This window comes from Mauremys reevesii, linkage group 15 (assembly GCF_016161935.1).
Source record: "Mauremys reevesii isolate NIE-2019 linkage group 15, ASM1616193v1, whole genome shotgun sequence".
Lineage (NCBI taxonomy): Eukaryota > Metazoa > Chordata > Testudines > Geoemydidae > Mauremys > Mauremys reevesii.
Window position 1 is genome coordinate 1,573,747 of NC_052637.1, and position 24,178 is coordinate 1,597,924.

General features: G+C 52.4%; 1 protein-coding gene across 2 annotated transcripts; it reads left to right on the forward strand.

The window, feature by feature from the left end:
* The first annotated feature begins 400 nt into the window (after window positions 1–400).
* Window positions 401–13,245, forward strand: LOC120382889 (tripartite motif-containing protein 10-like). Of its 2 annotated transcripts, XM_039500346.1 has the most exons (10): window positions 401–622; window positions 1,239–1,384; window positions 1,883–1,939; window positions 4,019–4,466; window positions 5,489–5,584; window positions 5,972–6,202; window positions 8,510–8,532; window positions 9,965–10,080; window positions 11,708–11,767; window positions 12,310–13,245. In XM_039500346.1, the coding sequence occupies exons 4-10, from the start codon at window positions 4,056–4,058 to the stop codon at window positions 12,819–12,821; spliced, it is 1,449 nt and encodes a 482-aa protein (XP_039356280.1). In that variant the 5' UTR covers window positions 401–622; window positions 1,239–1,384; window positions 1,883–1,939; window positions 4,019–4,055; the 3' UTR covers window positions 12,822–13,245. The 2 variants fall into 2 exon arrangements, with proteins under 2 accessions (XP_039356280.1, XP_039356281.1); XM_039500347.1 differs by lacking the exon at window positions 1,883–1,939.
* The last annotated feature ends 10,933 nt before the right edge of the window (window positions 13,246–24,178 follow it).

Sequence of the window (24,178 nt, forward strand, 5' to 3'; positions counted from 1 at the left end):
CGGTAGATGCTCAACCTCCGCCACGGTCCTTCGTCTGGAGGTTGGGGACCACTGATGTAGCCTGTTGTAAAACAAGGCAAATATCTAGATGAATGACATACCCCTGGGAAGATGTTTGGGTACCCCGAGGGGTACACATACCACTGGTTGAGAACCACTAGCCAAGACATCCCAGTGCATATTCAAATCACAGGGCCCAAAATGGCAGACAAAGCAGCTAACAACGCTGCACGTAATGGCAGGCTTGCCGTAGAAAGACTTGGAGGTCCGCAAGACAAATCAGTGTCCGGAACGGGGTACAGTCGTCTGGAAAGGTTGGGAGCCACTGGGCTAGGCATTGGGCATCTCGGTGCTTTAAAAGCACCAGATGTGCCGACTCCCACAAACTGATCACGAGAGATGTGATTTCTGAGCAAAATTAAGCCTCACTCATGATCATATGATGGCGTTCTAAAAGTGAGGCTTCATTTTACGTAGAAATCCTATCAGCTGCTCGGGGCATGGCGGGGCCTCCTGCTGTCAGCCCTGGGGAAGCTGCTCCCCTGCCATCCTGGGAAATGGAAGAAGGGACCTCACTGCAGACCATGCATCAGGCCTGGAGAGGGACTCTTAAGGAGCAGAGGTGAGGCTGGGAGCAGCAGAAGGGCTGAAGTGAGGAGAGAGGGGGTGGATGGGTGGAGGGGTCTGAGCAGATGGGGTGGTGCTGGGGGGTGAACGGAGGGCAATGGAGTGGGGGGGCTGAACTGTTGGGATGATGGTGATGGGGCTGAGGAACTGAAATGAAGGAGACTGAATTGAGGGGGGTTGGGTGGGGACAGAACTGATGGGGAACTGGGGGACAGGATTAATTGCTGGGCAGGGCAGACGTGGAGATGAGAACTTCTGCGGCAGGGGCCAAAAATCACCTTATCCATGGAGAGTGGGCCACGCTAATTGTCGCGTGCGCACACCCTGGGGATGGGCCGGGGGAGTTCAAACATCAAGAGACTGGCCTAAAAAACGCAATATAATGTATTTGTTTAAATGGCGTGATTTTGGGGGCCAATCTCATGACTTTTGAACTCTTGAAAGTTGGCAGCACTGAGCCACGGCCCTGGGCAGGGTGTGCTGAGATGATCTGGCTGGGGAGGGGAGAAAAAAAGTTCCATTGGTGATCATTTTTTTGCAGCTCTTAACCCCTCTCCCTGATTTTGTCCCTCTCCTTCCCTGGCCTACCACTTCACTCTGACATGATCCAGCCTGCCTCTGGGCCTCTCCCTTTATAGCCAGGAGCAGAGATCTCACTGAGCATGTTCAGATCACGCCAGCAGGCTCAGTAACAGCCAGCAAAGTTGCCAGCTGGGGAAAGCAGGAAGAGTTTGTCCCACTGATCAATATTGCACTGGTAAGTAACTCTACACTGCAGAAATCCGGAGTTAAGGGGGCGAGAAACTCCCAAGGGGCTCTGGTGGGGGTGAGCCCTGCTCCACAAGGAAACATTGGACTGCAAAGTAATCCAGGGTAAAGTCACCCCAAAACTTAGCCACGAGGCCTGTTCCAACTAGCCTTTCTGCTGCCCTTGATTGTTTCCCTTCTCGTGCTTGAGACAGTTTGTCAAAGAATCAGTAAAAACCCATTTCAGACTCCGCTCAAAGCTGATCTGGGTGAGGGCTGATGATTTGAAATCAGTCCTCTGAAGTGTTACAGTGAGTCCCCGTACCCCCGCGCCATAAAAGGATTTTTCCTGACACTAGCATGTGATCCCTGAATATTTCCTCCCCTTCCCACTGTACCATTTGGCCCCACTCACTGCAATAGAGGGGATTTCCAACTACCCATCAAAAAGCACTGGATTTAAACGGAGCATTAAACGCAAATCCCCTTGATTCATTGTCTCGCTAAGCTGGGAAATGCCCCAAGGATCCTGGAACTGCTGAGACTTTTCTCCGAGACACGTGAGGTAGGAGAAAGATTTTTTTCTTTCTTTTTTCAATCCTTCGAGCCATCTTTCAGTTTGTGAGTCTTTCCTGTGTGTGCGTGTCAGGCCCGAGCGCTGTTGCCAGGGTAGCTGTGCTCTCCAGATTTCTTGTTCGTACTCTGGGTGAGAATCCAGGCATCACGTGGAGAACCCGTACTAAGTCCTCCGCAAAACTGAGGGCCCAGATCTGGGGCTTCAGGGAGGGGAAGAGGCTCTGCTGCGGGAACTCCGCTCCCAACTCCCTAGCACGGTGGTAGGGGTCTCCAGTAGCACCAACCATTGCGTGAGAGCTTCAGCCATGAACCGTAGTCCAGTGTCTGGGGAAGAAGTTGCCACAGGAGGGTGCACTGGGGGCCTAGGCCCTGGCCACACAATGGAAGTTAATTTCACCTCCCCAAAGTTTTCCCATTTACTTGAGATTCACGCTCACTGGGCATCTTTGTATCACTCTTGCTAGTGGATGATTAATATTCGTGCCCCTCTCTGGGAGATTGCGAGGATTCATTAGAGTTCATTATGGACTTTTAACCTTAGAATCATAGGACTGGAAGGGACCTCGCGAGGTCATCTAATCCAGTCCCCTGCGCTCAAGACAGGACCAACCATTATCAGACCATCCCTGACGGGTGTTTGTCCAACTTACTCTTAAAAATCTCCTTTATTTTTCTGGAACTGTTGGTCCTGGCTCCATCGCCAGGGTTGAGTTCTGAAATGTAGTAAATGAAGGTGAAAGTTCCTCTTTTCTTTGTAAGTACAGGTCCTTTCAGTGAGAAACTTCACCTGCATATTTTAATGCCCTTTACATCTGAGGTGCAGTTTTGTGGGTAGTGTTTGAAATTGGGCACTTATTGAAATTCTGATGTGATGGGCTATTTTTTTTTTTTTGGTTGGGGCGTATTTTTAAAAGAGCATTGTATACCCACAGAAAGACTGGCAGACCGATATTTTGGGTGGATCTGGTATATTGGAAAAGGTTCAGAAAAGGGCAACAAAAATTATTAGAGGTCTGGAACGACTTCCGTAGGAGGAGAGATTAATAAGACTGGGACTTTTCAGCTTGGAAAAGAGACAGCTAAGGGGAGGTATGATTGAGGTCTATAAAATCATGACTGGTGTAGAAAAAGTAGATAAGGAAGTGTTGTTTACTACTTCTCATAACACAAGAACCAGGGGTCACCAAATGAAATGAATAGGCATCAGGTTTAAAACAAACAAAAGGAAGTATTTCTTCACACAACGCACAGTCAATCTGTGGAACTCCTTGCCAGAGGATGTTGTGAAGGCCAAGACCATAACAGGGTTAAAAAAAGAACTAGATAAGTTCATGGAGGATAGGTCCATCAATGGCTATTAGCCAGGATGGGCAAGGATGGTGTCCCTAGCCTCTGTTTGCCAGAAGCTGGGAATGGGCAACAGGGGATGGATCACTTGATGATTCCCTGTTCTGTTCATTCCCTCTAGGGCATCTGGCACTGGCCACTGTCAGAAGAACATAAGAACGGCCATACTAGGTGAGACCAAAGGTACGTCTAGCCAGTATCCTGTCTTCCGAAGACAGGGTACTGGGCTTCATGGACCATTGTCTGACCCAGTATAGCCTCCTTATGTTCTCTTGCCAACTTTGCTTTATATCAGCAGGACCTGACATTTTTGCTCACTGTCGTTCAGGCCTCAGGCCTTGTACCAGGCCTCATGTTTCAGGCTCTCTCCTTCTACTACAGCTGGGACAGGCTGTAGCAAGCTGTGCACTGGGTTATTGGCTGGGTCAGTTCCATTGAGGGGGCACTAAAAGGAGAGGGGCTCAGATCGGTCTGGGTTTAGCCAGTGGAGAGGGCTGGTGTGGACACACATTGGTGCAGAAGGAAGGAAGAGGGGCTCGTGGCGGAGAGATACTTACAGCCCCCTTTATGGAGAGAGACCCAGCTCTCCAGAGCGAGTGTGAAACAGGCATTGCCCATTCTCTTCACCAATCCCAACCAACTTTCCCTCAACTTCATGCCCCAACTTTTCCCCCATATGGTTCTCACTGAGCTTTTTCTCCCATCCACGCGTGGCATAAAGGAAGAGGCCAGAAAAAACATTGACAATCCCAGCAGCCATGGCCTCAGCGGCTCCTGTACAGGGAATCCAAGAGGAAACCATGTGTCCCATCTGCCTGGAGTATCTAACGGACCCCGAGACCATGGACTGTGGGCATAACTTCTGCCAGGGCTGCATCAGTAACTACTGTGACAAATGGGGAGAATATGGCCCCTTGGAGTGTCCCGTCTGCAGAGACCCGATCCGGAAAGGGAGCCTCCGGCCCAACTGGCAGCTGGGGAATATAGTAGAGAAAATTAGACAACTGGAATTAAATCCTAGCAAAGAGAATCTGTGTGAGACACACCAGGAGAAACTCAACCTGTTCTGCGAGGAGGACGGGGAAGCCGTGTGTGTGGCTTGTTGGAGATCCCCCCAGCATAGATCTCACAGAGTGCTGCTCGTGGAGGAGGCTGCTCAGAAATACAAGGTAGGAAACACTCTGACGTCGGTTAATTCAATCCTTCCCTTTTCAGACTAAATTGATCTTTTCCCCCATAGACGCCAACTTACACAGATGCTGGGGGTGGGTTCGACCCCCGCTCCGTCCCAGGCCCCATCCCCACTCTGCCTCTTCCCACCCCATCCCCCTGCCTCTTCCTTCCTCTACTGCTCTCCATCCCCCCAGTGCCTCCTGCACACCACTGAACAGCTGATTGCAGCGGGTGGGAGGCATTGGGAGGGAGGGGGAGTTGGGGCCACCGGCAGGTGAGAGGCTCTATGGGGAAGGGGGAGGCGCTGATCTGCTGAGCACCCACAATTTTTTTTCCCCATGGGTGCCCCAGCCCCAGAGCACCCACGGAGTCGGCGACTCGGCGCCTATGTTTTCCCCCCGGGGGAGCTGAAGTTTCACTGAGCCTCTTTCAGAGCAACAGGTTCTCCCAGTTTCCTGGATTTCCTCTCCCAGAAGCCGGCTCCATCAATAGTCCTGCCTTACAGAGCTACTCCCTCTGGGCTGCCACTGATGCTGCTCTAGCATTGTGCTGAGGTGTCCAGAGGAGGCGCTGTCTCCCTTAAAGGGAATTAACAATGATGGCTGCACGGTTTTCGTCAGGCCAGAAACGGAGCGGATGAGCCTGCTGCAGCCCAGATGCAGCCAAAAAGGAGGTTCAGACTGAAGAGAAAGAGACGGCAGTTCTGCTGCCGGGGACATGTGAATAATGGTGGGTTGGTAGCACCGCTACAGTTAAGGTTGAAACTGGTTTATTGTTTGAAAGCCAAGTTTTCGAACTGCTCAGAAATCCTCGCTCTTACTCCAATTGTCTTGAAAATTCCCCTCCCTCCTGGGACTCCAGGTTAGGGTTAGTGGGCCACATCTGAAGTGGCTTGAGCCAGGTATTCCTGAGATGAGCTTTGTTATCGATGTGACGTCCTGGAAAACACAAATCCAGCGGGGAAATAACCCTGGGAAAAGAGAAAAATCAAAAGTCACTTTTCTTTGTTTTTCGTTAGGATCAAATTCAGCTCCATTTGCAGAGCTTGATGAAAGAGAGAGATGAGGTCCCGGCAGTTAAACTGAGCGAGGAAAAGAGACTCCGGGAACTGCTGGTAGGTGCCTTTGTTAATCGCTAGCAGATATTCCCAGGGGCGTTGTCAGTGTTCTTCTCGCTCTGAGTGATGGGAAAGCGACAATGGGTAACTTTCCCCTTTCCGCGGTGATTAGTTAGTCCTCTGTGTCAAGTAAACTCTGTTCTGGTTTAATGGAGATGAGGCAGTTAAATGGTGAAGGCGGGAGACTGTTTATTTATGAAGACCGATCCTTTCTAGGGATAATTTGAACATAGACAAGGATAATAGTCAAGGTGACACTTCCTTTCAGGCAGCATGTGCACCTCTGGTGAGCATCCCTGACCCTCCAGCTAGGGATCTACTGTGAAACGGCCCATGACTCTCCACGTATTCCCAACTTCCCTTTTTCCTGCGTGTCCCTTACAGGAGAAAATGGAAGCTGAGAGGCAGAAGATTGTATCTGTATTCAAGCAGCTGCGCCAGTTTCTGGAGGACCAAGAGCGACTCCTGCTGGCCCAATTGGAAAAGTTGGACAAGGAGATTAGGAAGAGCCAGGATGAAAACACCACCAGAGTGTCCAAGGAGATACCCTGTCTCAGCGAGCGGATCGGCGAGATGGAGGGGATGTGCCGGCAGCCGGCCAGCAAATTCCTGCAGGTGAGACTGACTTAGAGATCCCCCAGATCCCTGCACGGGTGTCACGGCAACGAAGTCCAGGAGTCAGTAACTCAGTCGGTGTATTGCTGGAATGGGAATTATGATTGTCCTTTGGAGAGTTACAGGCTCCTAGATGTTCGAGATGGAAATGCCCCCTTCGCTCAGACACTCCATGGCCCTGGGGCCAGAGCAGGGTTGCTCCCACCAACTCACTTTCTTTGGTTTTGTGCAGCCAAGGTGCAAAATTCCCAGGGGTTGCGGCTTCCACCGTTTCCCCTTGGGAGATGATTCTCTAGCCAGATACGTCTAGAGTCAAGAAGATCGCCCTGATATTCAGCCACAACTTTCCCTTTCGTAGTGTCTTCCCCTTGCTCATCATTCTGTCCACACGGGTCACACTTGGCAATTCCTGCCCCTCCTTGGGCTCTGGATTCTGCAGGGCAGCAGGCTGGAATATTTGAGCGCTCTGGGCTGTGTCTGCGGGAATGTGCAGCATAGGCCCTGACTCTTACTTTTTCCAGGGGGTGCTCAACCCCTGCTCTGCCCGAGGCTGCGCCCTCGCTCTGCCTGCTCCAACCCCTCCCCCAAGATCCCCCACTCGCTGCTCTCCACCTTCCCCCAGCCACCAAACAGCTGATTGGCAGCACTGCTGAACAGCTGTGGCTGGTGGGTGTTGAGCACCCACTATTTTTTTTCCTGTGGGTGCTTGAGCTCCGGAGCACCCACAGAGTCGGCGCCTAAGACATGCAGGACTAGGGAGGTGGGGGAACAACGTTATTGAGGCTATGGGTGGGATGAGGGTGGGAGGAGGAGATACTGTTTCTCTTCCTTGAGGGAATGACCTGTGCGTTATAAACAGCAGGGTTCTCTGGTCTGGTCACAAACTCTCCACGCTCGTTCACGACCGTGAGAGGAGCACAAAGAATTAGAGAGTTTTTCAATATGGGCATGAGAGAGAGAAAGGGCCCTTCCCATGACAACTCTCCTGCACATTTCCACTCACAATACCATCTCTGTGGCTTTCGTTTTCCACAAATAATAGCAAAAACCGACTTGGGCATAGGAGTTGATCATTTCCCCGGGGGCGCTCGACCCCTGGTCCGCCCTAGGCCCCACCCCCACCCCGCCCCATCTCTTTCTGCCCCATTCCACCCCCTGCCCTAAGCGCTCTGTCCTCTTGCCCCTCCTCCCTGTGCCTTGTGCACACCGCTGAACAGCTGATGCACAGAAGGAGGGAGGCGCTGGGTGGGAGGGGGAGGAGTTGATCGGCAGGGCCGCCCAGGGACGGGAGGCGCTGGGAGGGGAGGGGGAGGAGTTGATTGGCAGGGCCCCCCGGGGACGGGAGGTGCTGGGGGGAAGGGGGAGGAGTTGATCGGCAGGGCCCCCCGGGGATGGGAGGTTCTGGGCGGGAGGGGGAGGAGTTGATTGGCAGGGCCGCAGGAGGTGCTGGGTGGGAGGGGAGGAGTTGATCAGCAGGGCCACCGGGGGACGGGAGGCACTGGGGTGAGGAGGAGTTGATCGGCAGGGCCGCCCGGGGGCGGGAGGCGCTGGGAGGAGGAGGAGGAGTTGATAGGCAGGGCCCCGGGGCGGGAGGTTCTGGGCGGGAGGGGAGGAGTTGATCACCGGGCGGGAGGCGCTGGGAGGGAGGGGGGAGGAGTTGATTGGCAGGCCCCCCCGGGGGCAGGAGGTGCTGGGGGGGAGGGGGAGGAGTTGATTGGCAGGGTCGCTCGGGGCGGGAGGCGCTGGGGGGGAGGAGAGTTGATTGGCAGGGCCGCCCAGGGGCGGGAGGTGCTGGGGGGGAGGGGGAGGAGTTGATTGGCAGGGCCGCCCAGGGGCGGGAGGTGCTGGGGGAGAGGGGGAGGAGTTGATTGGCAGGGCCGCTCGGGGGCGGGCGGCGCTGGGAGGGGCGAGGGCGGAGTTGATTGGCAGGGCTGCCCCGGGACGGGAGGCGCTGGGGGGAGGGGAGGAGTTGATTGGCAGGGCCGCCCAGGGGCGGGAGGTGCTGGGGGAGAGGGGGAGGAGTTGATTGGCAGGGCCGCTCGGGGGCGGGCGGCACTGGAGGGTGGGGGAAGAGGAGGAGCTCCGCTGGTGAGTGCTGAGCACCTTTTTTTTTTTTTTTTAAAGTGGGTGCTCCAGCCCCAGAGCGCCCACAGAGTCGGCGCCTATGCACTTGGGAAAAAATGTTTATGAATAAAAGGGCCCTAGATCCCCGTGTGCCCGGTGCTGAATTCAGAGCGAGCCCCCTCCAGAGCAGGAGGGGCCCTCGGCGTGTGGGACTGAGCTCCCTGTTCTTTATCTTCCCTCTAGGACATCAGAAGCACCTTGAGCAGGTACGTGGCTTCTGCCTGCTTTACAGCACCGGGAAAGGACTTGGCTGCTGTGTTCAGACCCCGTCTCGCCAGGGCGCCACAGCACAGCACGTGGGGCTGGGTCACATTCGGCCACACGTCTCGGATGAATTTAACATCCGGAGCTTCTCACTCCCTGGCCCGACACTCTGGAGTTAATGAAAGCTTTTGAACCTCAAGTATTTCTAGAGAAGTCACCTCCCTGGGGGACTGGCTGCCTCAGGGTTCTGGGGATGGACTATGGGCCTTTCCTCACTAGGGCACCGGATACAGTCCCGCCCGGGGCAGCGAGCATCAAGAGTCCTTACTGCCTGAGCACTGTTTGGAGACCTGTGTGCAATGAGCTGGGGAAGCGGGGAGTAGATCAATGTTTAATTTGTGCTGTGGCTTGCCAGGGCCGAGCCCCGGCACCTCTAGGCTTGGCAATTCATCGCCACAGGCAGAGAGTTATATGGCCCCTGGGTGCCTGTGCTCCACCAATATTCAGGAACGTGGGACCAGCTCCACCATTGTTTGGGCTTATATTTTCGGAGCCATCCCATCCATAGGATGGACCGGGGCACCCGACCCAGTCCCCGTGCTTTGGGGGGCTCCACACTTCAGGGGGAAGTGAGGTCCAGGGTGGTCTGGAGGGTTAGCAGGGGACCTGGGGCCGGCAGCAGCCACAGTCCTGGCCCCAGCCCGCCCTGCCCCACCTCTTCCCACTCCTGCTCCACCCCCTCCCCGCCCCATTCCATCCCTTATCCAAGCCCCTGCCCTGCCTCTTTTTGGCTTACGCCCCCTCCCCCGAGCGACTCCAGGACCCAGCGGGGCGGAGCAGAGTGGGGTGGGCTGGGGCCGGGTCGCTCGCTGGACTCCCCGCTAACCCCCAGCCCGCCTGGGACCCCGCGTCCCTAAGCACAGGGCCTGGGATGGTTGCCCCGGTCCGTCCTATGGACGGGATGGCTCTGCTTGGACCCGTTCTGGGCATCATCAAAAATTATACAAACCTGACACCCATTGTTCATCGCCCCAGCACCTCTGGGCTTGCCACATCACTTATGAAAATAAAAAAATTGCTTGAGCCCCAACACCTCTTACATCTATTCAGGGCTTAATTTGTAATGAATCAGTCCACTTCTGAGGGCACACATGGCTACAACACGAAGACCAGCAGGGAGGCCAAGGAGTGAATTGGCTGGGAGACTCAATTCCTGTTTTGCCCCAGAGCCAGTTTCTCCAGGCCAGAGCTGAAGAATATTAATGGGATCTTCAGGGGGAAGGTTGTACGGCCACAGCTTGTGTTGCATCTGCTCTGAGGCTGGGAGAAGTCGAGGAATTCTAATTCCAGCCCCATTAGAGCAGCAACGTTCACTAACAACAAATGATGATGTGTCACCAAACAAAATACAAGAATGTGACATTTTCTCTCCAGGTGTGAGAAGGGGAAGTTCCAGCAGCCAGTGGAGATGTCTTCGGAGCTGGAAAAGAGACTCGGAGAGTTGTCTCAGAATAATAGTGCCCTAACGGAGACTCTGAAGAAGTTCAAAGGTACCAAGATGAGATCGAGGAGCAGAAATTGGGATGAGTCTAGAGACTGTGGGAGAAGATTGGGCTGCATTAATAGGAGTGTTGCCAGCAGATCCAGGGAAGTGATTATTCACTTCTATTCGGCACTGGTGAAGCCACATCTGGAGTATGGCATCCAGTTTTGGACCCCCTATACAGAAAGGATGTGGACAAATTGGAGAGAGTCTAGCGGAGGGCAATGAAAATGATTAGAGGGCTGGGGCACATGACTTATGAGGAGAGGCTGAGGAAACTGGGCTTATTTAGGCTGCAGAAGAGAAGAGTGAGGGGGATTTGATAGCAGCCTTCAACTACCTGATGGGGGGTTCCAAAGAGGATGGGGCTCAGCTGTTCTCCGTGGTGGCAAATGACAGAACAAGGAGCAATGGTCTCAAGTTGCAGTGCTGGAGGTCTAGATTGGATATTAGGAAACACTATTTCACCAGGAGGGTGGTGAAGCACTGGAATGAGTTACCTAGGGAGGTGGTGGAATCTCCTTCCTTAGAAGTTTTTAAGGCCCAGCTTGACAAAGCCCTGCCTGGGATGATTTAGTTGGTGTTGGTCCTGCTTTGAGCAGGGGTTTGGACTAGATGACCTCTTGAGATCTCTTCTAACCCTAATCTTCTATGATTGTATGATATATGAACCTATAGAAAAAAGACACTCCAACATTAGTTTGAGCATTGGCCTGCTAAACCCAGGGTTGTGAGTTCAATCCTTGAGGGGGCCATGTAGGGATTTGGGGATTGGTCCTGCTTTGAGCAGGCGGTTGGACTAGATGATCTCTTGAGGTCCCTTCCAACCCTAATAATCTATGATTCTATGATTAGTAAGATGACAAAATACAAATAAGGAAAAGGGGGAAATTCCCCACTAAATATGCATTAAATATATCGGCATCGGAGTGACATATTGTAAAAGTGGTATCCCAGCCTAGGGGCAGTAGGAGAAGGAGATGTAGTTCTTGGGAGGTGCCAGAATGATGGCCACGGGTGATGATGAAGAAGGTGATGGTGATGAGGAAGATGATGGCAAACATGTCAGGTTATTCTGCAAGGGATGGTGTGAGTATGTGGGTGTGTAGATGTATATTCTCTAGTACCTCTGTCTCCCTTACTGAGTTGGGGTGTTTGTGACTGTGCTAAATGTATTAATAAACTATATTTGTAATAATAGAGGAATTTCTATAGTGTGAGTGTTGCAACTGTGCACATTGGGGTTTCCAACTAGATAATAATTTGAGTAACACTGGGCCTCATCTTGGGACAAGAACCTGCTAACCCTCAAAGTGATAACTGGGGATTCTTAAGTAATTAACATATATTATAGATTGGGTTACAGATTGGGCAGGGGAGAAGAGGTGGCACAAGTGTGGGGGAGAAGAGGGGCAGGGTCACAGTTTGGGCACTGGTGGCCCCCCCACTTCTAGGGAGTGTCCTCTGCTCCTGACAGCAGTTCACCTCAGAAGCTCTCTAGGGTGTTTTTATAAAAGTTCTAGTCTTTTGTCATGTACTGGTGTGTTGTTTAATGAACTCCAACGTCATTACAGGGGTGTTGTTTCAAACATGAAAGCGGGCTGTCTCATCTCTTCTGTCCCTTCCCCCTCCAGACACTCTGCCGTCTGAACTGGAGAAAAGAAGAAGGGAAGCCCTAGGATTGCACAGACGGGGTGAGATTGCCGGTGGAGATGGGCTTCAAGTGAAGACAGAAATTCTATCGAGATACTTTCATGGACCGGAGCTGAAGTTACAAACCAAACTAACACTGCTCGTGACACACGTCCCATTCACAAATAAAATAGAGAATTGTAAATACTAAGGCGACCCTAAGCTCAAGTCACATGAACAATCCTGACACCAACCTTAATACTGAGTCCATGCCCACGCCAAGGAACAGAAGCACTCTGACGAACCTGCATCCGAACGCTTTCCTCTGACCCCGGGGTAGGGTTGCCAACGTGGTAATACTTAAAAACCGGACACTTCAGCAGGAGTGCCGGAACCTCCCCTCCCCTGCCACTTTCCCCCAAGGCCCCTCCCCTGCTCCGCATCTTCCCCCCAAAGCCCCACACCACGTCTTCCTCCTGAGATCCCTCCCGGGGATCCAGGACTGTCGCATCCTGCACCAGGCTGCTGGGGAGTGTTAGAAATGGCTCCAGCCTCCCCCAGGGCCAAGCTCTGCCCCTAATGCTCCGATTCTCTCTCTCCCCAGTGAACGTGACTCTGGATCCAGACACGGCTCATCCCGAACTCATCGTGTCAGAGGATTGGAAAAGTGCAAGATGGGGATTCACAGAGGAGGATCTACCCGACAATCCGGAGCGATTTGACATTTTGCCCTGTGTGCTTGGCTGTGAGGGATTAACCTCAGGGAGACATTGCTGGGAGGTGGAGATAGGGGGTGGGCGATTCTGGGCTGTGGGAGTGGCCAGAGAGTCTGTGAGGAGGAAGGGATGGATCAGCCGTAACCCTGAGGTGGGGATCTGGGCTGTAGAGCGGTGTGGAGATCAATACCAGGCTCTCACCTCCCCTGAGACCTGCCTGCCCCTGAGCCAGGCCCCCACCAGGATCCGGGTTTGTCTGGACTGTGAACGGGGGCAGGTGACATTTTTCGATGCTGAGAACCAGGGCCCAATCTTCACTTTCCCGCCTGCCTTTTTCACTGGGGAGAAAATCCGACCCTGGCTCCAGGTGGGGAGATCCCGGTTCAGACTGTGGCCGTAAGACACAGGGGAAATATCCCTCCTGAGAACCCTGAAATCAGCCTCTCTAGCCTCAGACGTCCTCATTTCCATGACCCCAGTGCCTCCATGGGGGACAATGGATCATCAAACCATAGAGAGGAAGCAACGATGGAGATGGAGAGGTCAGGTTTTCCCCCCTATGGACTGTGCAGCCTATTTCTCACTGTCCTCCATAGTCAGGAAGACTCCGGGATCCCAGCTCAGGCACTGAGACACTGGGGGGAAAGCCCACCGGGAATTAAAAGATGGGTTTCTTTAGCCACCATCATCCTAGTCTCCATGACCTTGGAGGACTCCTGTCTCCCCGTTCTCCTGGCCCCTCCTCTCTCTCACCCCCTGGAAGCTTATCCCTCTCCTTGCCAGCACTAGGGGTGGGAAGGGGGCGGGTGACGAACCACTGAAACTGCAGGAAGTGCAGAGGGGCCGTGAGGGTCAGGGGCCAATGTGGGGGTTGCAGGGGTCACAGTGGGGTGTGGGGCAGAATTGCACTGGTGCAAACCTCAAGAGATCAACAATTTTGAGACTGTCCTATAAAGCGTGAGTTTTTAATAAAACATCATATGTTTTTTAGTCCGTCTTTTGACTTTTTACCTGCCTTTTCCTCTCCTGCCAGTTTTTGTGGGATAATTTCAGGTTACAAAGTCAACTTTTAATGGACAGGCACATGCATGTCTCCCGCTGGCTGTTCGGATGGAATTCCCATTTCCTTGCTTCCTAAGTTAGGGGACCCACCATCCATCCTCCCTTACGGTCTTGACTCTCTTCCTTCTTAGGCAAAGTCTGTGTCTTCACAAAACTCCGCAGTGGCACTGCTGTAGTGCTTCCAGTGTAGACGCTCACTCCAGCGATAGGAAGGGTTCTCCTCTCACTGTAGCTAATCCACCTTCCCGAGAGCTAGGTCCACAGAAGAATTCTTCCATGGATCTACGCTGGGGATTAGATCTTCTTAACTGCGTCACTCAGGGTGTGGGTTTTTCACAGCTCTAATCAACATAACTGCATTGACCTAACTTTTTAGTACAGGCATGGCCTAAGCCAACTCTACTGCCAGCACAGCCCCTTAGTGTAGATGCAGCTACGCTGACAAAAGGGGGTTTGTTCTCTCTGCAAACGAACACCACCAGCCCAAAGTTGGCTATGCCACCAAAAGCCCTTTTCCATCAACAAAGGTGCATCGATCGATTACTGGAGGTTTTGTCGGCATAGAAACGTCAGTCAAGGACCTGGGTTCTTTCCCCACCCCGACTGACCCACCTATGCCAATGTAACTTTTCATTGTAGACTAGTCCCTAGTTTATCTTTGAGAAAAGAAAAGGGTGGTAGATAGTGTGAGAACCACTGACCTGATCAATGCATCGTGATTCACACTCGCACCTAGTACTTGGTAGGGTTGATAAGTGAGTACATACTGGTGAGTTAGATGTAAATATGCACATAGTACTTTGTAGGGTTGATGAGTTACATAGATATTATTAAAGAACTTGACATCAACTCCTGCTTTCTGAAAGTAGCGGCAGAAGAACATGTTGGTCGGGGGAGGGGTGGCAGACAAACATAGGGATTGCACAGTATATGCAACAGCAGGAGAGAAAGATGCTTTCTCGTTATCTGCGCCAGTGCTAGCCCATTGGGGGCCCTAAACAGGAATATTCCCCTCACAATATTAAAACAGGCACAGGTGAATCAGGAGCCCTCCTGAGTGGCTTGGGGCTCTAAGCAATTGTTTAGTCTGTTTATGGCTAGGGCAGGCTCTGGTCATGACAGCTGAGTAAATTCCTAAGTTCAGGTAGTACTGCCGTAAAAGAACACATGACATATTCACAAACTGGTATTGCCATGTAGACGGGAAGGGTGGAACTAGTATGGGGACTGAGGAGGCAGAAATGAATTGCTGGACAGGGGGCATATGTGGGGGTGGCAGGGACACAGAATTAATTAAATAGGGGTTGGGCGGGAACTGTTTGAGGAGAAACTAGAAGCCCTGCAGGAGCTGGAAGTGATTTGTACCAATCTGTCACTAGAGCTCATTGGGGGTCTCCCAGTTCCAGCTCCTGCTGCAGAAGCCAAAATCACCTTCCTTTATAGCTATGGGGGAGAGCTGGCAACAATCCTACATGGGCTGGGCACAGAGGGGGCTTTAATGAAGATGCCCTCCTCCCAGCACAGACCCACCCTGCTGGGGAAGCAGCAGCTGCTCAGTTCGGCCTCCCAGATCCCAATGGAGGAGGAGGCAGCAGCTTGTGACTCAGGCCAAAAAACAGAGACAGATGGAGAGCAGCCTCCTCTCTCTGAGCAGGGACCAGACACACCAGCTACTGAATCAGCTCCCCCCACTCAACCCTGGGGGGGATCCAGGGCTGGATTACGGCACCTCGGCAAGAGTCTAGGCGCCCAATTTACGCGCGTGTGTGAAGGGGCTCAGAGAAGCCGCCCATGTCTAGACTGGTAGAGGCAGGACCTGGGGCAGGGGGCTGCGGCGTTGTGGGTTGATCGCTAGGACCCAGGAGCAGCCGGGAGGCGGCTCCGGGCAGCGATCGCTGGGCTCAGGCCCGGCAGCAGGAAGTGACTCGCAGCCGCTGCGGTGACTCTGGCTCCCAGGCTCCTGGCGAGATCCCCGAGCCCCGGGGGGCGGCTGGTGCTGGGAGCCCGGAGCCCTGGCTGCAGCCGGGAGAGGGGAATCTCCAGCAGGGCCCTTCCCGCTGCTCCCCCCACCAGGAGCCTCTCCCAGGGCAGAGCCCCCAGCCCGGCCCCTGCCCCGGGGGGCCCCGCTCGGAGGGAAGGTGAGAGAGACCCGCCCCCCCCCCGGCACCCCCGGGCTGCAGAGGGAGGTTTGGCCCCAGGCTGCTCCCAGCGGAGCTGGCTGCGATTCCCGCCCGGGGCCCGGGAAAGCTGCCGCCAGCCCCGGTGGGTGCGGGGCGGGGGGAGCCAGCCCGGGCCGTACTGGGGCAGCGACACGGGGGCAGACGGGGGTGGGAGCCGGAGTCGCCTGCGGCCCCAGATCTGGTGCTTTGTGTTCCCAGCCCCTGGCCGCGCTGGTGTGAACGGAGGCTGCTGCTCAGGGAGATCAGGTGGCACCGCCCTGCCCGCACCCTGCCCCCTCTGGGGCTGACAGGCAGCTCCCGGCTGTTCCTGGGGGGCGGAGGGGCAGAATCTGGGATGGGGCTAAACTGGATGCCCCGGGGGGTGCAACGGCTTGGGGAAGGAGCGGGACCCAGGGGCCAGCTCAAGGACTGGGGGTAGGAGTTGGGTACAGGCGCTGCCAGCCAGGGCAGAAGGGGAAACCCGGGGAGGGGGGAGTGGATAAAAGTCCCCCCCAGATGGGGTGAGCCAGCTGCAGTGATTGCAAAAATAGGTGGGGGGGAGAGGGGTTTTCCTGCCCCCCCTTTTGCAGGATTTTAGCTCCTGTTTCCCAGGCCTGTGTCCTTAAAGGCCCAGTGCCTGGCAGGGCCCCTCTCCCCTCCTCTATATGGTGTATCCTAGGCAGCTTGACTCTCCCTGGACAAGGGGCCGGGGAATGGGAAATGTTAGAGGGGATTCGCCCTGCAGCTGAGGGATGATCTCCAGAGAGTTAAAGAGCCTGAACCTCCCCCCTACCCCGGTAGTTTTGCAGTCTGGAGTCTGGGCTCAGTGTTGCAGAAATAACACTGCAAAGTGCCTTCCAAGATGGCCTCCGACTCCTTTAAAGACCCTGTTTAATCGATATTCCAGACAAAGGGCTCTGGGAGGGGGGAGCATTGAGAAACTCAGTTCTCCTTTATTATTTCGAAGGAAGATCGAAAAGAGAACCCCCCACCCCACTTCCTCCAACCCAACGCTCAGAGCCCAGCACCCCACATTTCAGCCCTAGCCCAGCCCATTGCTGGGCCCTGTTCCTGCAGGCACCAGCCACAGAGCGACCTTTTAGGGCTGGCAGAAAAACGCCGCTTATCCGTGCGCGACTCTGGGATCCTGTCACAGGAGCAGGCACAGAAAACCCAGGGAGCTTGCGTGAACGGGAGCCAGAGAGGAGGGTGACTTTAGGGTCAGCAGCTCCTGTCCCAAGTCAGCTTTGATTCCCTCCAGGGGACATCCCTGGCATAGTCCCCATTGTCCACTGCCAATGCTGTGGCCACCGGGGACGGGGCGAACCACTGGGCTGCGTCAGGCTCTTCGTCATCCTCTGGATTCAGCGATCCAGGTCAGTCTGGCGTCAGGGCTGGATAGGCCGGTAGATACCCCCACCTTCCTTCTCAGTCCCCTCCCAAGTCCACTGATGGTGTCGTCCATAGTCCTTTATAATGTAGGGCAGTGGCTCTCAACCTTTCCCAACCACTGTACTCCTGGCAGGAGTCTGATTTGTCTGGCCTACCCCCAGGTTAATAGTGACTTGCTTAGAAAATCAGACATAAAAATACAAAAGTGTCACAGCCACTACTACTGAAAAATTGCTGCCTTTCTCATTTTTACCATATCATTATAGAAGAAATCAACTGGAGTAGAAATATTGTTCTTACATGTCAGTGTATAGTCTGTATGGCAGTATAAACGAGTCAGTGTCTGTCTGAAATTTTAGCTTGTCCTGACTTCGCTGGTGCTTTTTATGGAGCCTGTTGTAAAATTAGGCAAATCTCTAGATGAGTTGATGTGCCCCCTGCAAGAGGTCTGTGTACCTCCAGGGGTATGTGGGCCCCTGGTTGAGAACCACTGATTTAAGGAGCGCTTCTCCCGACTTTCACAGCATATTTCTGATCTCTCTTATTATTTGGCCCTGTTATTGATGAAAGTTTTAGCATCGTCACAGACAAAGAAAGCACAACTAGCATCCTTCCCATCAGCGAACAATCTGCGCACGGCAGAAAGAAGCCCACAGCTGCTTTTGCCAATAGGTGGCAACTGGGATTTAGCCTCAGGATGATCATCCCATGTGTGGGATTCATTAAATTCCCTCTCCGAGTCCCCTTTCGGTCCCCGCCCTCGGGAGTCCAATTTAGGATCCAAGAAATCAGAGCATGGTTCCTAAGCGTGGCGAGAGGAGAACTGCTGTGGAATACGACCGGTCTGGGAGGGGGAGGGATAGAACGGGAGAGCATGAACGCTCCAACGCTGGGACAGACGTTGAAGGCGGACTGTGATGCTGAGGCGGAAGGAAGGAATCCCCCGGATTCACCCCCATCACGCTCAAATAAACCAGAGGTTGAAATAGCGTCCTTTCCTCTCCCTGCTCCAGCTCTTTCAGACTCTGTTTTATTCTGTTTTTACAAACAAGAATGGGCAGAGAAAATAAATGTTCTTCAGCCAGGGCCGGTGCAAGGATGTTTCGCGCCCTAGGCGAAACTTCCACCTTGCGCCCTGCGCCCCTGACCTGAGGCCCCCCCCCGCGGCAGCTCCGCCCCTCCGCCCTGGGCCCCCCCCTTGCGGCAGTTCCCCACCCTCCGCCCTGAGGCACCCCCCTGCCCCAGCTCACCCCTGCTACGAGCACGAGCACCCCGAGCACACCTTCGCTGCTTCACTTCTCCCACTTACCTAAGCTGATTGGCACCGCAAGCCTGGGAGGCAGGAGAAGTGAAGCAGACACGGGGTGCTCGGGGAGGAGGCGGGGCAGGGGTGAGCTGGGGTGAGGAGTTCCCCTGCATGCCGCCCCCCCTTACTTGCTGCAGGCGGCCCTCCCCGCGCTCCCCTGCCCCAGCTCCCTCCGCCTAAATGCCGGCGGCGACCGGGTGGCTGAAGATCCGGCCACTGTGGTCACTGCCGAAGAAAATGGCGCCCCCCAAATCCCAGTGAGGTGGTTGCCTAAATGGTTGCACCGGCCCTGTCTTCAGCACCACCCCAGCAAAACGGGACCATAATCAAGGATGAGACAATCTACCTCCAAGGGGAAACTTAGCAGCTCTAACATTCACTCTGCTGGGGGGAGGAAGCAGGCTAAATGAGATGCTCAGGGTCGATTTGGACTAGGAAAAGGGGCGGAGGTTGGGTCAGGGTGAAAGGTGCGAGTTAACCCAACCACTTTTCCGAGTTGGGACAAACCCAGTTTCCTGCTGCAGCAGAGGTAGGATCCCCAGGCCTCTGGGCCTCTCACAAACGGCCCTGTGGGAATGCAGAGGGTCAGGGAGAAAGGACAGAGGGGGTGAGTGATAAGGATCTTATCTGTGATCCCCAAACGTTCAATAGCCTCTGCACCCTGCTCCTTCTGATTCCCAGCTCCCCCAGCCCCATCCATTCAGTGCCACAGTTCTCTGCCCAACATCTGTCCCTCCCGGTCCCTTAGCATTTAATCCCTCAGAGCCCAGCGCCCTGGGAGATTCGGGGAGGAGAGGAGTTACCAGTCCCCAGGGACACTCCCCCTGGAGGGAACAGCTCCAGGTAAATGGGGGAGCCCAGCCCAGGGGCTGGTGGAAGATGGGGGATGGGGACAGGTGTGTAGAGTGAAAGTGGAGCCTGGCCCAAGTGTCCTTCTGCTCAGATCCATGGCAGGGGGATCCCGGCTGGGAGGGGAAGGGAGAGGGGCGAACTTCAGCTAGGCAGAGGGAACGGCTCAAGGTGTTTCTCTCTCTCCCTTCCCCAGGGCCGCAGCAGGGAGGAGGGGCTGATGGGGGCATCTCCTCTGCCTGGGGTTGGAAACAGGACCCCAGCGCGTGGTTCTTGGAGTTGATGCTCTATTTGGTTGCATGGGGAAGTTCTGCCCACTGTGGTCTTAGTCTCTCGGCAGTCTCAAGCAGATCTTGCTGCACCAGTTATGGTTGGGTCTCAGTTTCAAGTTTTCCTTTGCAAACATGAGGGCTAGAAGCTTACTCCAGGGTGACTCTATGTAATTAGTTATTTTATTTATGAAAAGCAAAGTGCCGCTCTAACCAGGTGACTCCAGGTGATGGGACCTTATTGTCTTCTCTACTGTTCTGATTCCTTGAATTTGACTCCTTTTCTTGCAATCTGCTGTAGATAAAGTTTCACTCCTTTACATTATCTTAAAATGTTGTTTTTATTCCTCTAAGCACTTTGTCATTAACGTCGTTAACATGTGGATGGATGCTATTGTGCTATTTAATTTATATTTTTAATAGCAAATAATCTTGGGAAATATTAATAGTTGCTAGTAGCTTGAGCAAAGAGATTTCACAGTGTTTCTAGTGTAACATTTCCTGTTTGAGGTGCAATCTTGTAACTGGCAGTTTTCAGTTCTAAATTTTTGTTCTTTTTGTTGTTGTTGTTGTTGTTTTTGATAACGTTCGTTCTTTGGGATCTTTTGAGTTCAAGGCTGACTGATTTCCCAGGTTGGTGTCAAAACTGCTTCAGTTTCCTTTGATCCACCAATGGGGATTGCCTTAATCCACACTGTTATTTTGCAAAAAGAACATCTTGCGGCACCTTAGAGACTTTACAAATTTATTTGAGCATAAGCTTTCGTGGGCTACAGAAGATGAAGAAGTGGGCTGTAGCCCACGAAAGCTCATGCTTAGATAAATTTGTTAGTCTCTAAGGTTCCACAAATATCCTGTTCTTTTTGCGGTTACAGACTAACACGGCTGCTACTCTGAAAACTGTTATTTTGATCCACCAATGGGGATTGCCTCAATCCCCTGTTGTTTTCCATTGTGCTTTTTCACATGTCACCGCTTGTGTTCTCCAGCATTCACCAGAGGCCACCATTTTAAAAGTTGACAGCCCCTAGATTCTTTTAAAAATCCCACAAGGAGCGTAAATTCTCTTAAAAATCTGTCCCTTAGGGCATTTGTATAAAATCCTTCTCCAAAGGAAATTTCCAATATATTTTTTACTAAACATACAACTGCAAGATGGATTGAGAATCACAAGAACTGAAAACTCATGAGTTATGCCCCCCCAAAGTCATGAAATTAATTATTAAAATAAATCAATTGATGCATTTTTCGTTCCTTTTGTTTGCCTGTCCGTTTCTGCACCTTTAGGGTGCATTCATACTTTTGCTGTTAGCTCTCCCAAAGGATCCGTATATCTCAAATGGTTGTACAATCCTGTAACATTCAGTGCCATTTTGCACTTCCAGTAACGTGATTTCTCCCTTTTTGTAATTGATAATTTCTGTGAATAATCCCCCATCCTGCACACGCTGAAGTACATGCTTTACTCTTCTTTGACGTCGTTTATTGCAGATATAGATGTCAATTTTTCAACTGATTTCTCTATACACCTCTACCTCGCTATAACGTGACCCGATATAACATGAATTCGGATATAACGCGGTAAAGCAGTGCTCTGGGGCCGGGGGCTGCGCGCTCCGGCAGATCAAATCAAGTTCAATATAATGCGGTTTCACTTACAACGTGGTAAGATTTTTTGGCTCCCGAGGACAGCGTTATATCAGGGTAGAGGTGTACTTCCAATTGTCTGTTTTAATTTCATAGCCTTGTATGTGTGCTGCCTAGTTTGTTATGATACGTTTCAGGGATGTTCTTCATTCTGACAGATTTACTGATTTGTACAGCCTATATCAAAGATGTTTTGACTTTTTAAAAACATTCTCCTGTTTCTCTTCAGGTAGGGGGGAATAGTGCTGACCTCACTTAGTTTGCCTTTTTGGTGAAACCAAAGTGCCTTGCCTCCATTGTGGTTTTGCAGTGAGATAGCTAATGCATAGTAGATAAAAAAACACCCATTGTCTTAGCACTGCAGATAGAGTGACTATAATGTTGACTCTGACGTTAAATGGGTTTGCGGGCTGAAAACTGATACAGATTGTGTGGCTACTACTCTTGCTTCTTTGACAGGGGTTGCAGCTGAATATCTGCACCCGTTTGTGTGGGTGTCCTGGAAAACCAGTTAAGCATTTAAAACTAAAGGAATTAGTAGGGGCTCCCCCCTCCCAATTTCCCTTATTCCCTTCCTTTTACTTATTCATGGCTTGTCTACATGATGTGACACTACAAGTGTGAAGTTAATGCAAATAACTTACAGATGTTCTCACTGAGAAGTAAGGTGACCTTAATTTTGACAAGTATCAGAGGGGTAGCCGTGTTAGTCTGGATCTGTAAAAGCAGCAAAGAATCCTGTGGCACCTTATAGACTAACAGACGTTTTGCAGCATGAGCTTTCGTGGGTAAATACCCACTTCGTCGGATGCAAGTCTTGCATCCGACGAAGTGGGTACTTGCATCCGACGAAGTGGGTATTCACCCACGAAAGCTCATGCTGCAAAACGTCTGTTAGTCTATAAGGTGCCACAGGATTCTTTGCTGCTTTTAATTTTGACAGTGGCAGTCAGGGCAACCACAGAAGATTGCAGGCGTCCTTCCCCCAAATGCTATTAATTGTCGGGCCTTTCACCTCTCTTGAACATTCTTAAATTTTGTATCGTCCAGGTGTAACCCACATTCGATTTTTCAAGTCCAAAGAGAAGGAATGATCAGTGGGGCGTTCATCTCATGTTCCCTGAGTGTTGTGCTCTGTAGAAAAGCCATTAGGATATTTCACAGCTGTCAGTTTTGGCTTGACAAAATTTCATTAAATGGATTAAGGCTGAAATTCAAGGTGATCTCGCTCCTGCGAAGGACAGGACATCTTTCATGAGCAGGAGAATGGAGGCCGGATAGTGTCACGGTAGATCCTGCTGTGCACACAGGGTTTTGGCCTGATTGTACATTGATCCCCTTTATAAGCAACATAGACAAAGTGGGGGCACTCTTGTCCCATGGGAATGAACCAATTGATTGACATATCACTTACAAGTCTGTTACCCTTCTTACACTGTGATGGTCAGATTAGTGAGCCCACGACTGCGATGTTCACTGAGATGTGAGGACTCACCCTGCCAGGCGTATTTTCAGCTCACATCAAACACTGTGACGCGTCTCTGCACATGTGCAGAGCACGGGGCTAATCTGGCTCAGAAGCTTCCAGAAATAGGGTGCAGCGGCAGTTACTGGACATGCTCTGTGTTTGTTTCTGAAGCTGTATCGGATGTTTTCATTGTAGGCAAACCACCTGGCGTGGCCACTCCTTGTTTTTTTTTCACCTGATATGGGAGGCAATCAGGGATTCAGGCAAGGGACGGGAAAATATTCTAAATATATCTGCTTAGAACAGCCCTGGGATATCAGCGACTGCTCAGTGCAATAGCATGTTAGATGTTAGATGGGATGGGATCTGAGTTACTACAGAGAATTCTTTCCTGGGTGCTGGCTGGTGAGTCTTGCCCACATGCTCAGGGTTTAACTGATCGCCATATTTGGGGTCAGGAAGGAATTTTCCTCCAGGGAAGATTGACAGAGGCCCTGGAGGTTTTTCACCTTCCTCTGCAGTGTGGGGCACGGGTCACTTGCTGGAGGATTCTCTGCAGCTTGAGGTCTTCAAGCCACGATTTGAGAATTTCAGTAACTCAGAAATAGGTTAAGGGTTTGTTACAGGAGTAGGTGGGTGAGATTCTGTGGCCTGCGTTGTGCAGGAGGTCAGACTAGATGATCATAATGGTCCCTTCTGACCTTAAAGTCTATGAGTCTGCTGGGTAGGATGGGTTTGCTGACAGCTCTGAGCAGTGTTTTGAGAGGAAGGAGACACCAATATTATTCAGATTCACAATGGTACATAGGCTCAGAGGTCTGAGTTTAGGTATTTAGATCCCAGTTTAGACTCCACTGAGAGATACAAAACTCCCGACGAGTCCTAGTGGTACCAAAACTCACTCAGCACCTATATTTTCAAGGTAGAATTTCCCAAAGGAGCCTTAGTTTCTGCCTCTGAGCATGAGTCCTGCTGCCTTCCTCTGGGCAGCTGGATACCTGTCTCCCGCCTAAGCCCCAGAGTGATTCAGGAACAAGGGAGAGGACAGGCGGGTGAATGTCTCTCTTGCCTTCAGGGCACAATCCGATAAGTGTGCTCAGAGGCCCACTGGACGAATCGGGTCTCATTCAAAATCTGGCTGGAAAAGGAGGCCAGGGTGTTACTATGCAACTTCTCGCCCAGTGGTTAGCGCACTTGTCTGGGATGCGAGAGACCCAGGTTCAATTCCTGCCTCAGAGAGAGACGGAGAAAGGGTTTGAGTGGGGGTCTCTGACATCTCAGACAAGTGTGGTAACCGTTGGGTTAAAAGTGATAAAGTGGCACCCGTATCCTCTGGCTGTTTTGTGCGGCGTGAGGCACCTGCCTGGCTCGTTCTCACCAGGAACAGCTTAGGCACTTGAGGGTTCCCATTCCTGGATCACTAGGCACCTCCCTGCAGCGGGGACTTAGGCACCAAACTCCATGAGATGGGCAGGGTTTAGGACACAGCCCTGTGGTCGGCATCTCCCGTTGGTTAGCTTAGGCCAGTGATCCCCAAACTGTGGGGCGCGCCCCCCTGCGTGTCTGGACCCAGGCCACCCCGCGGCAGGCAGGGAGGGAGCACCG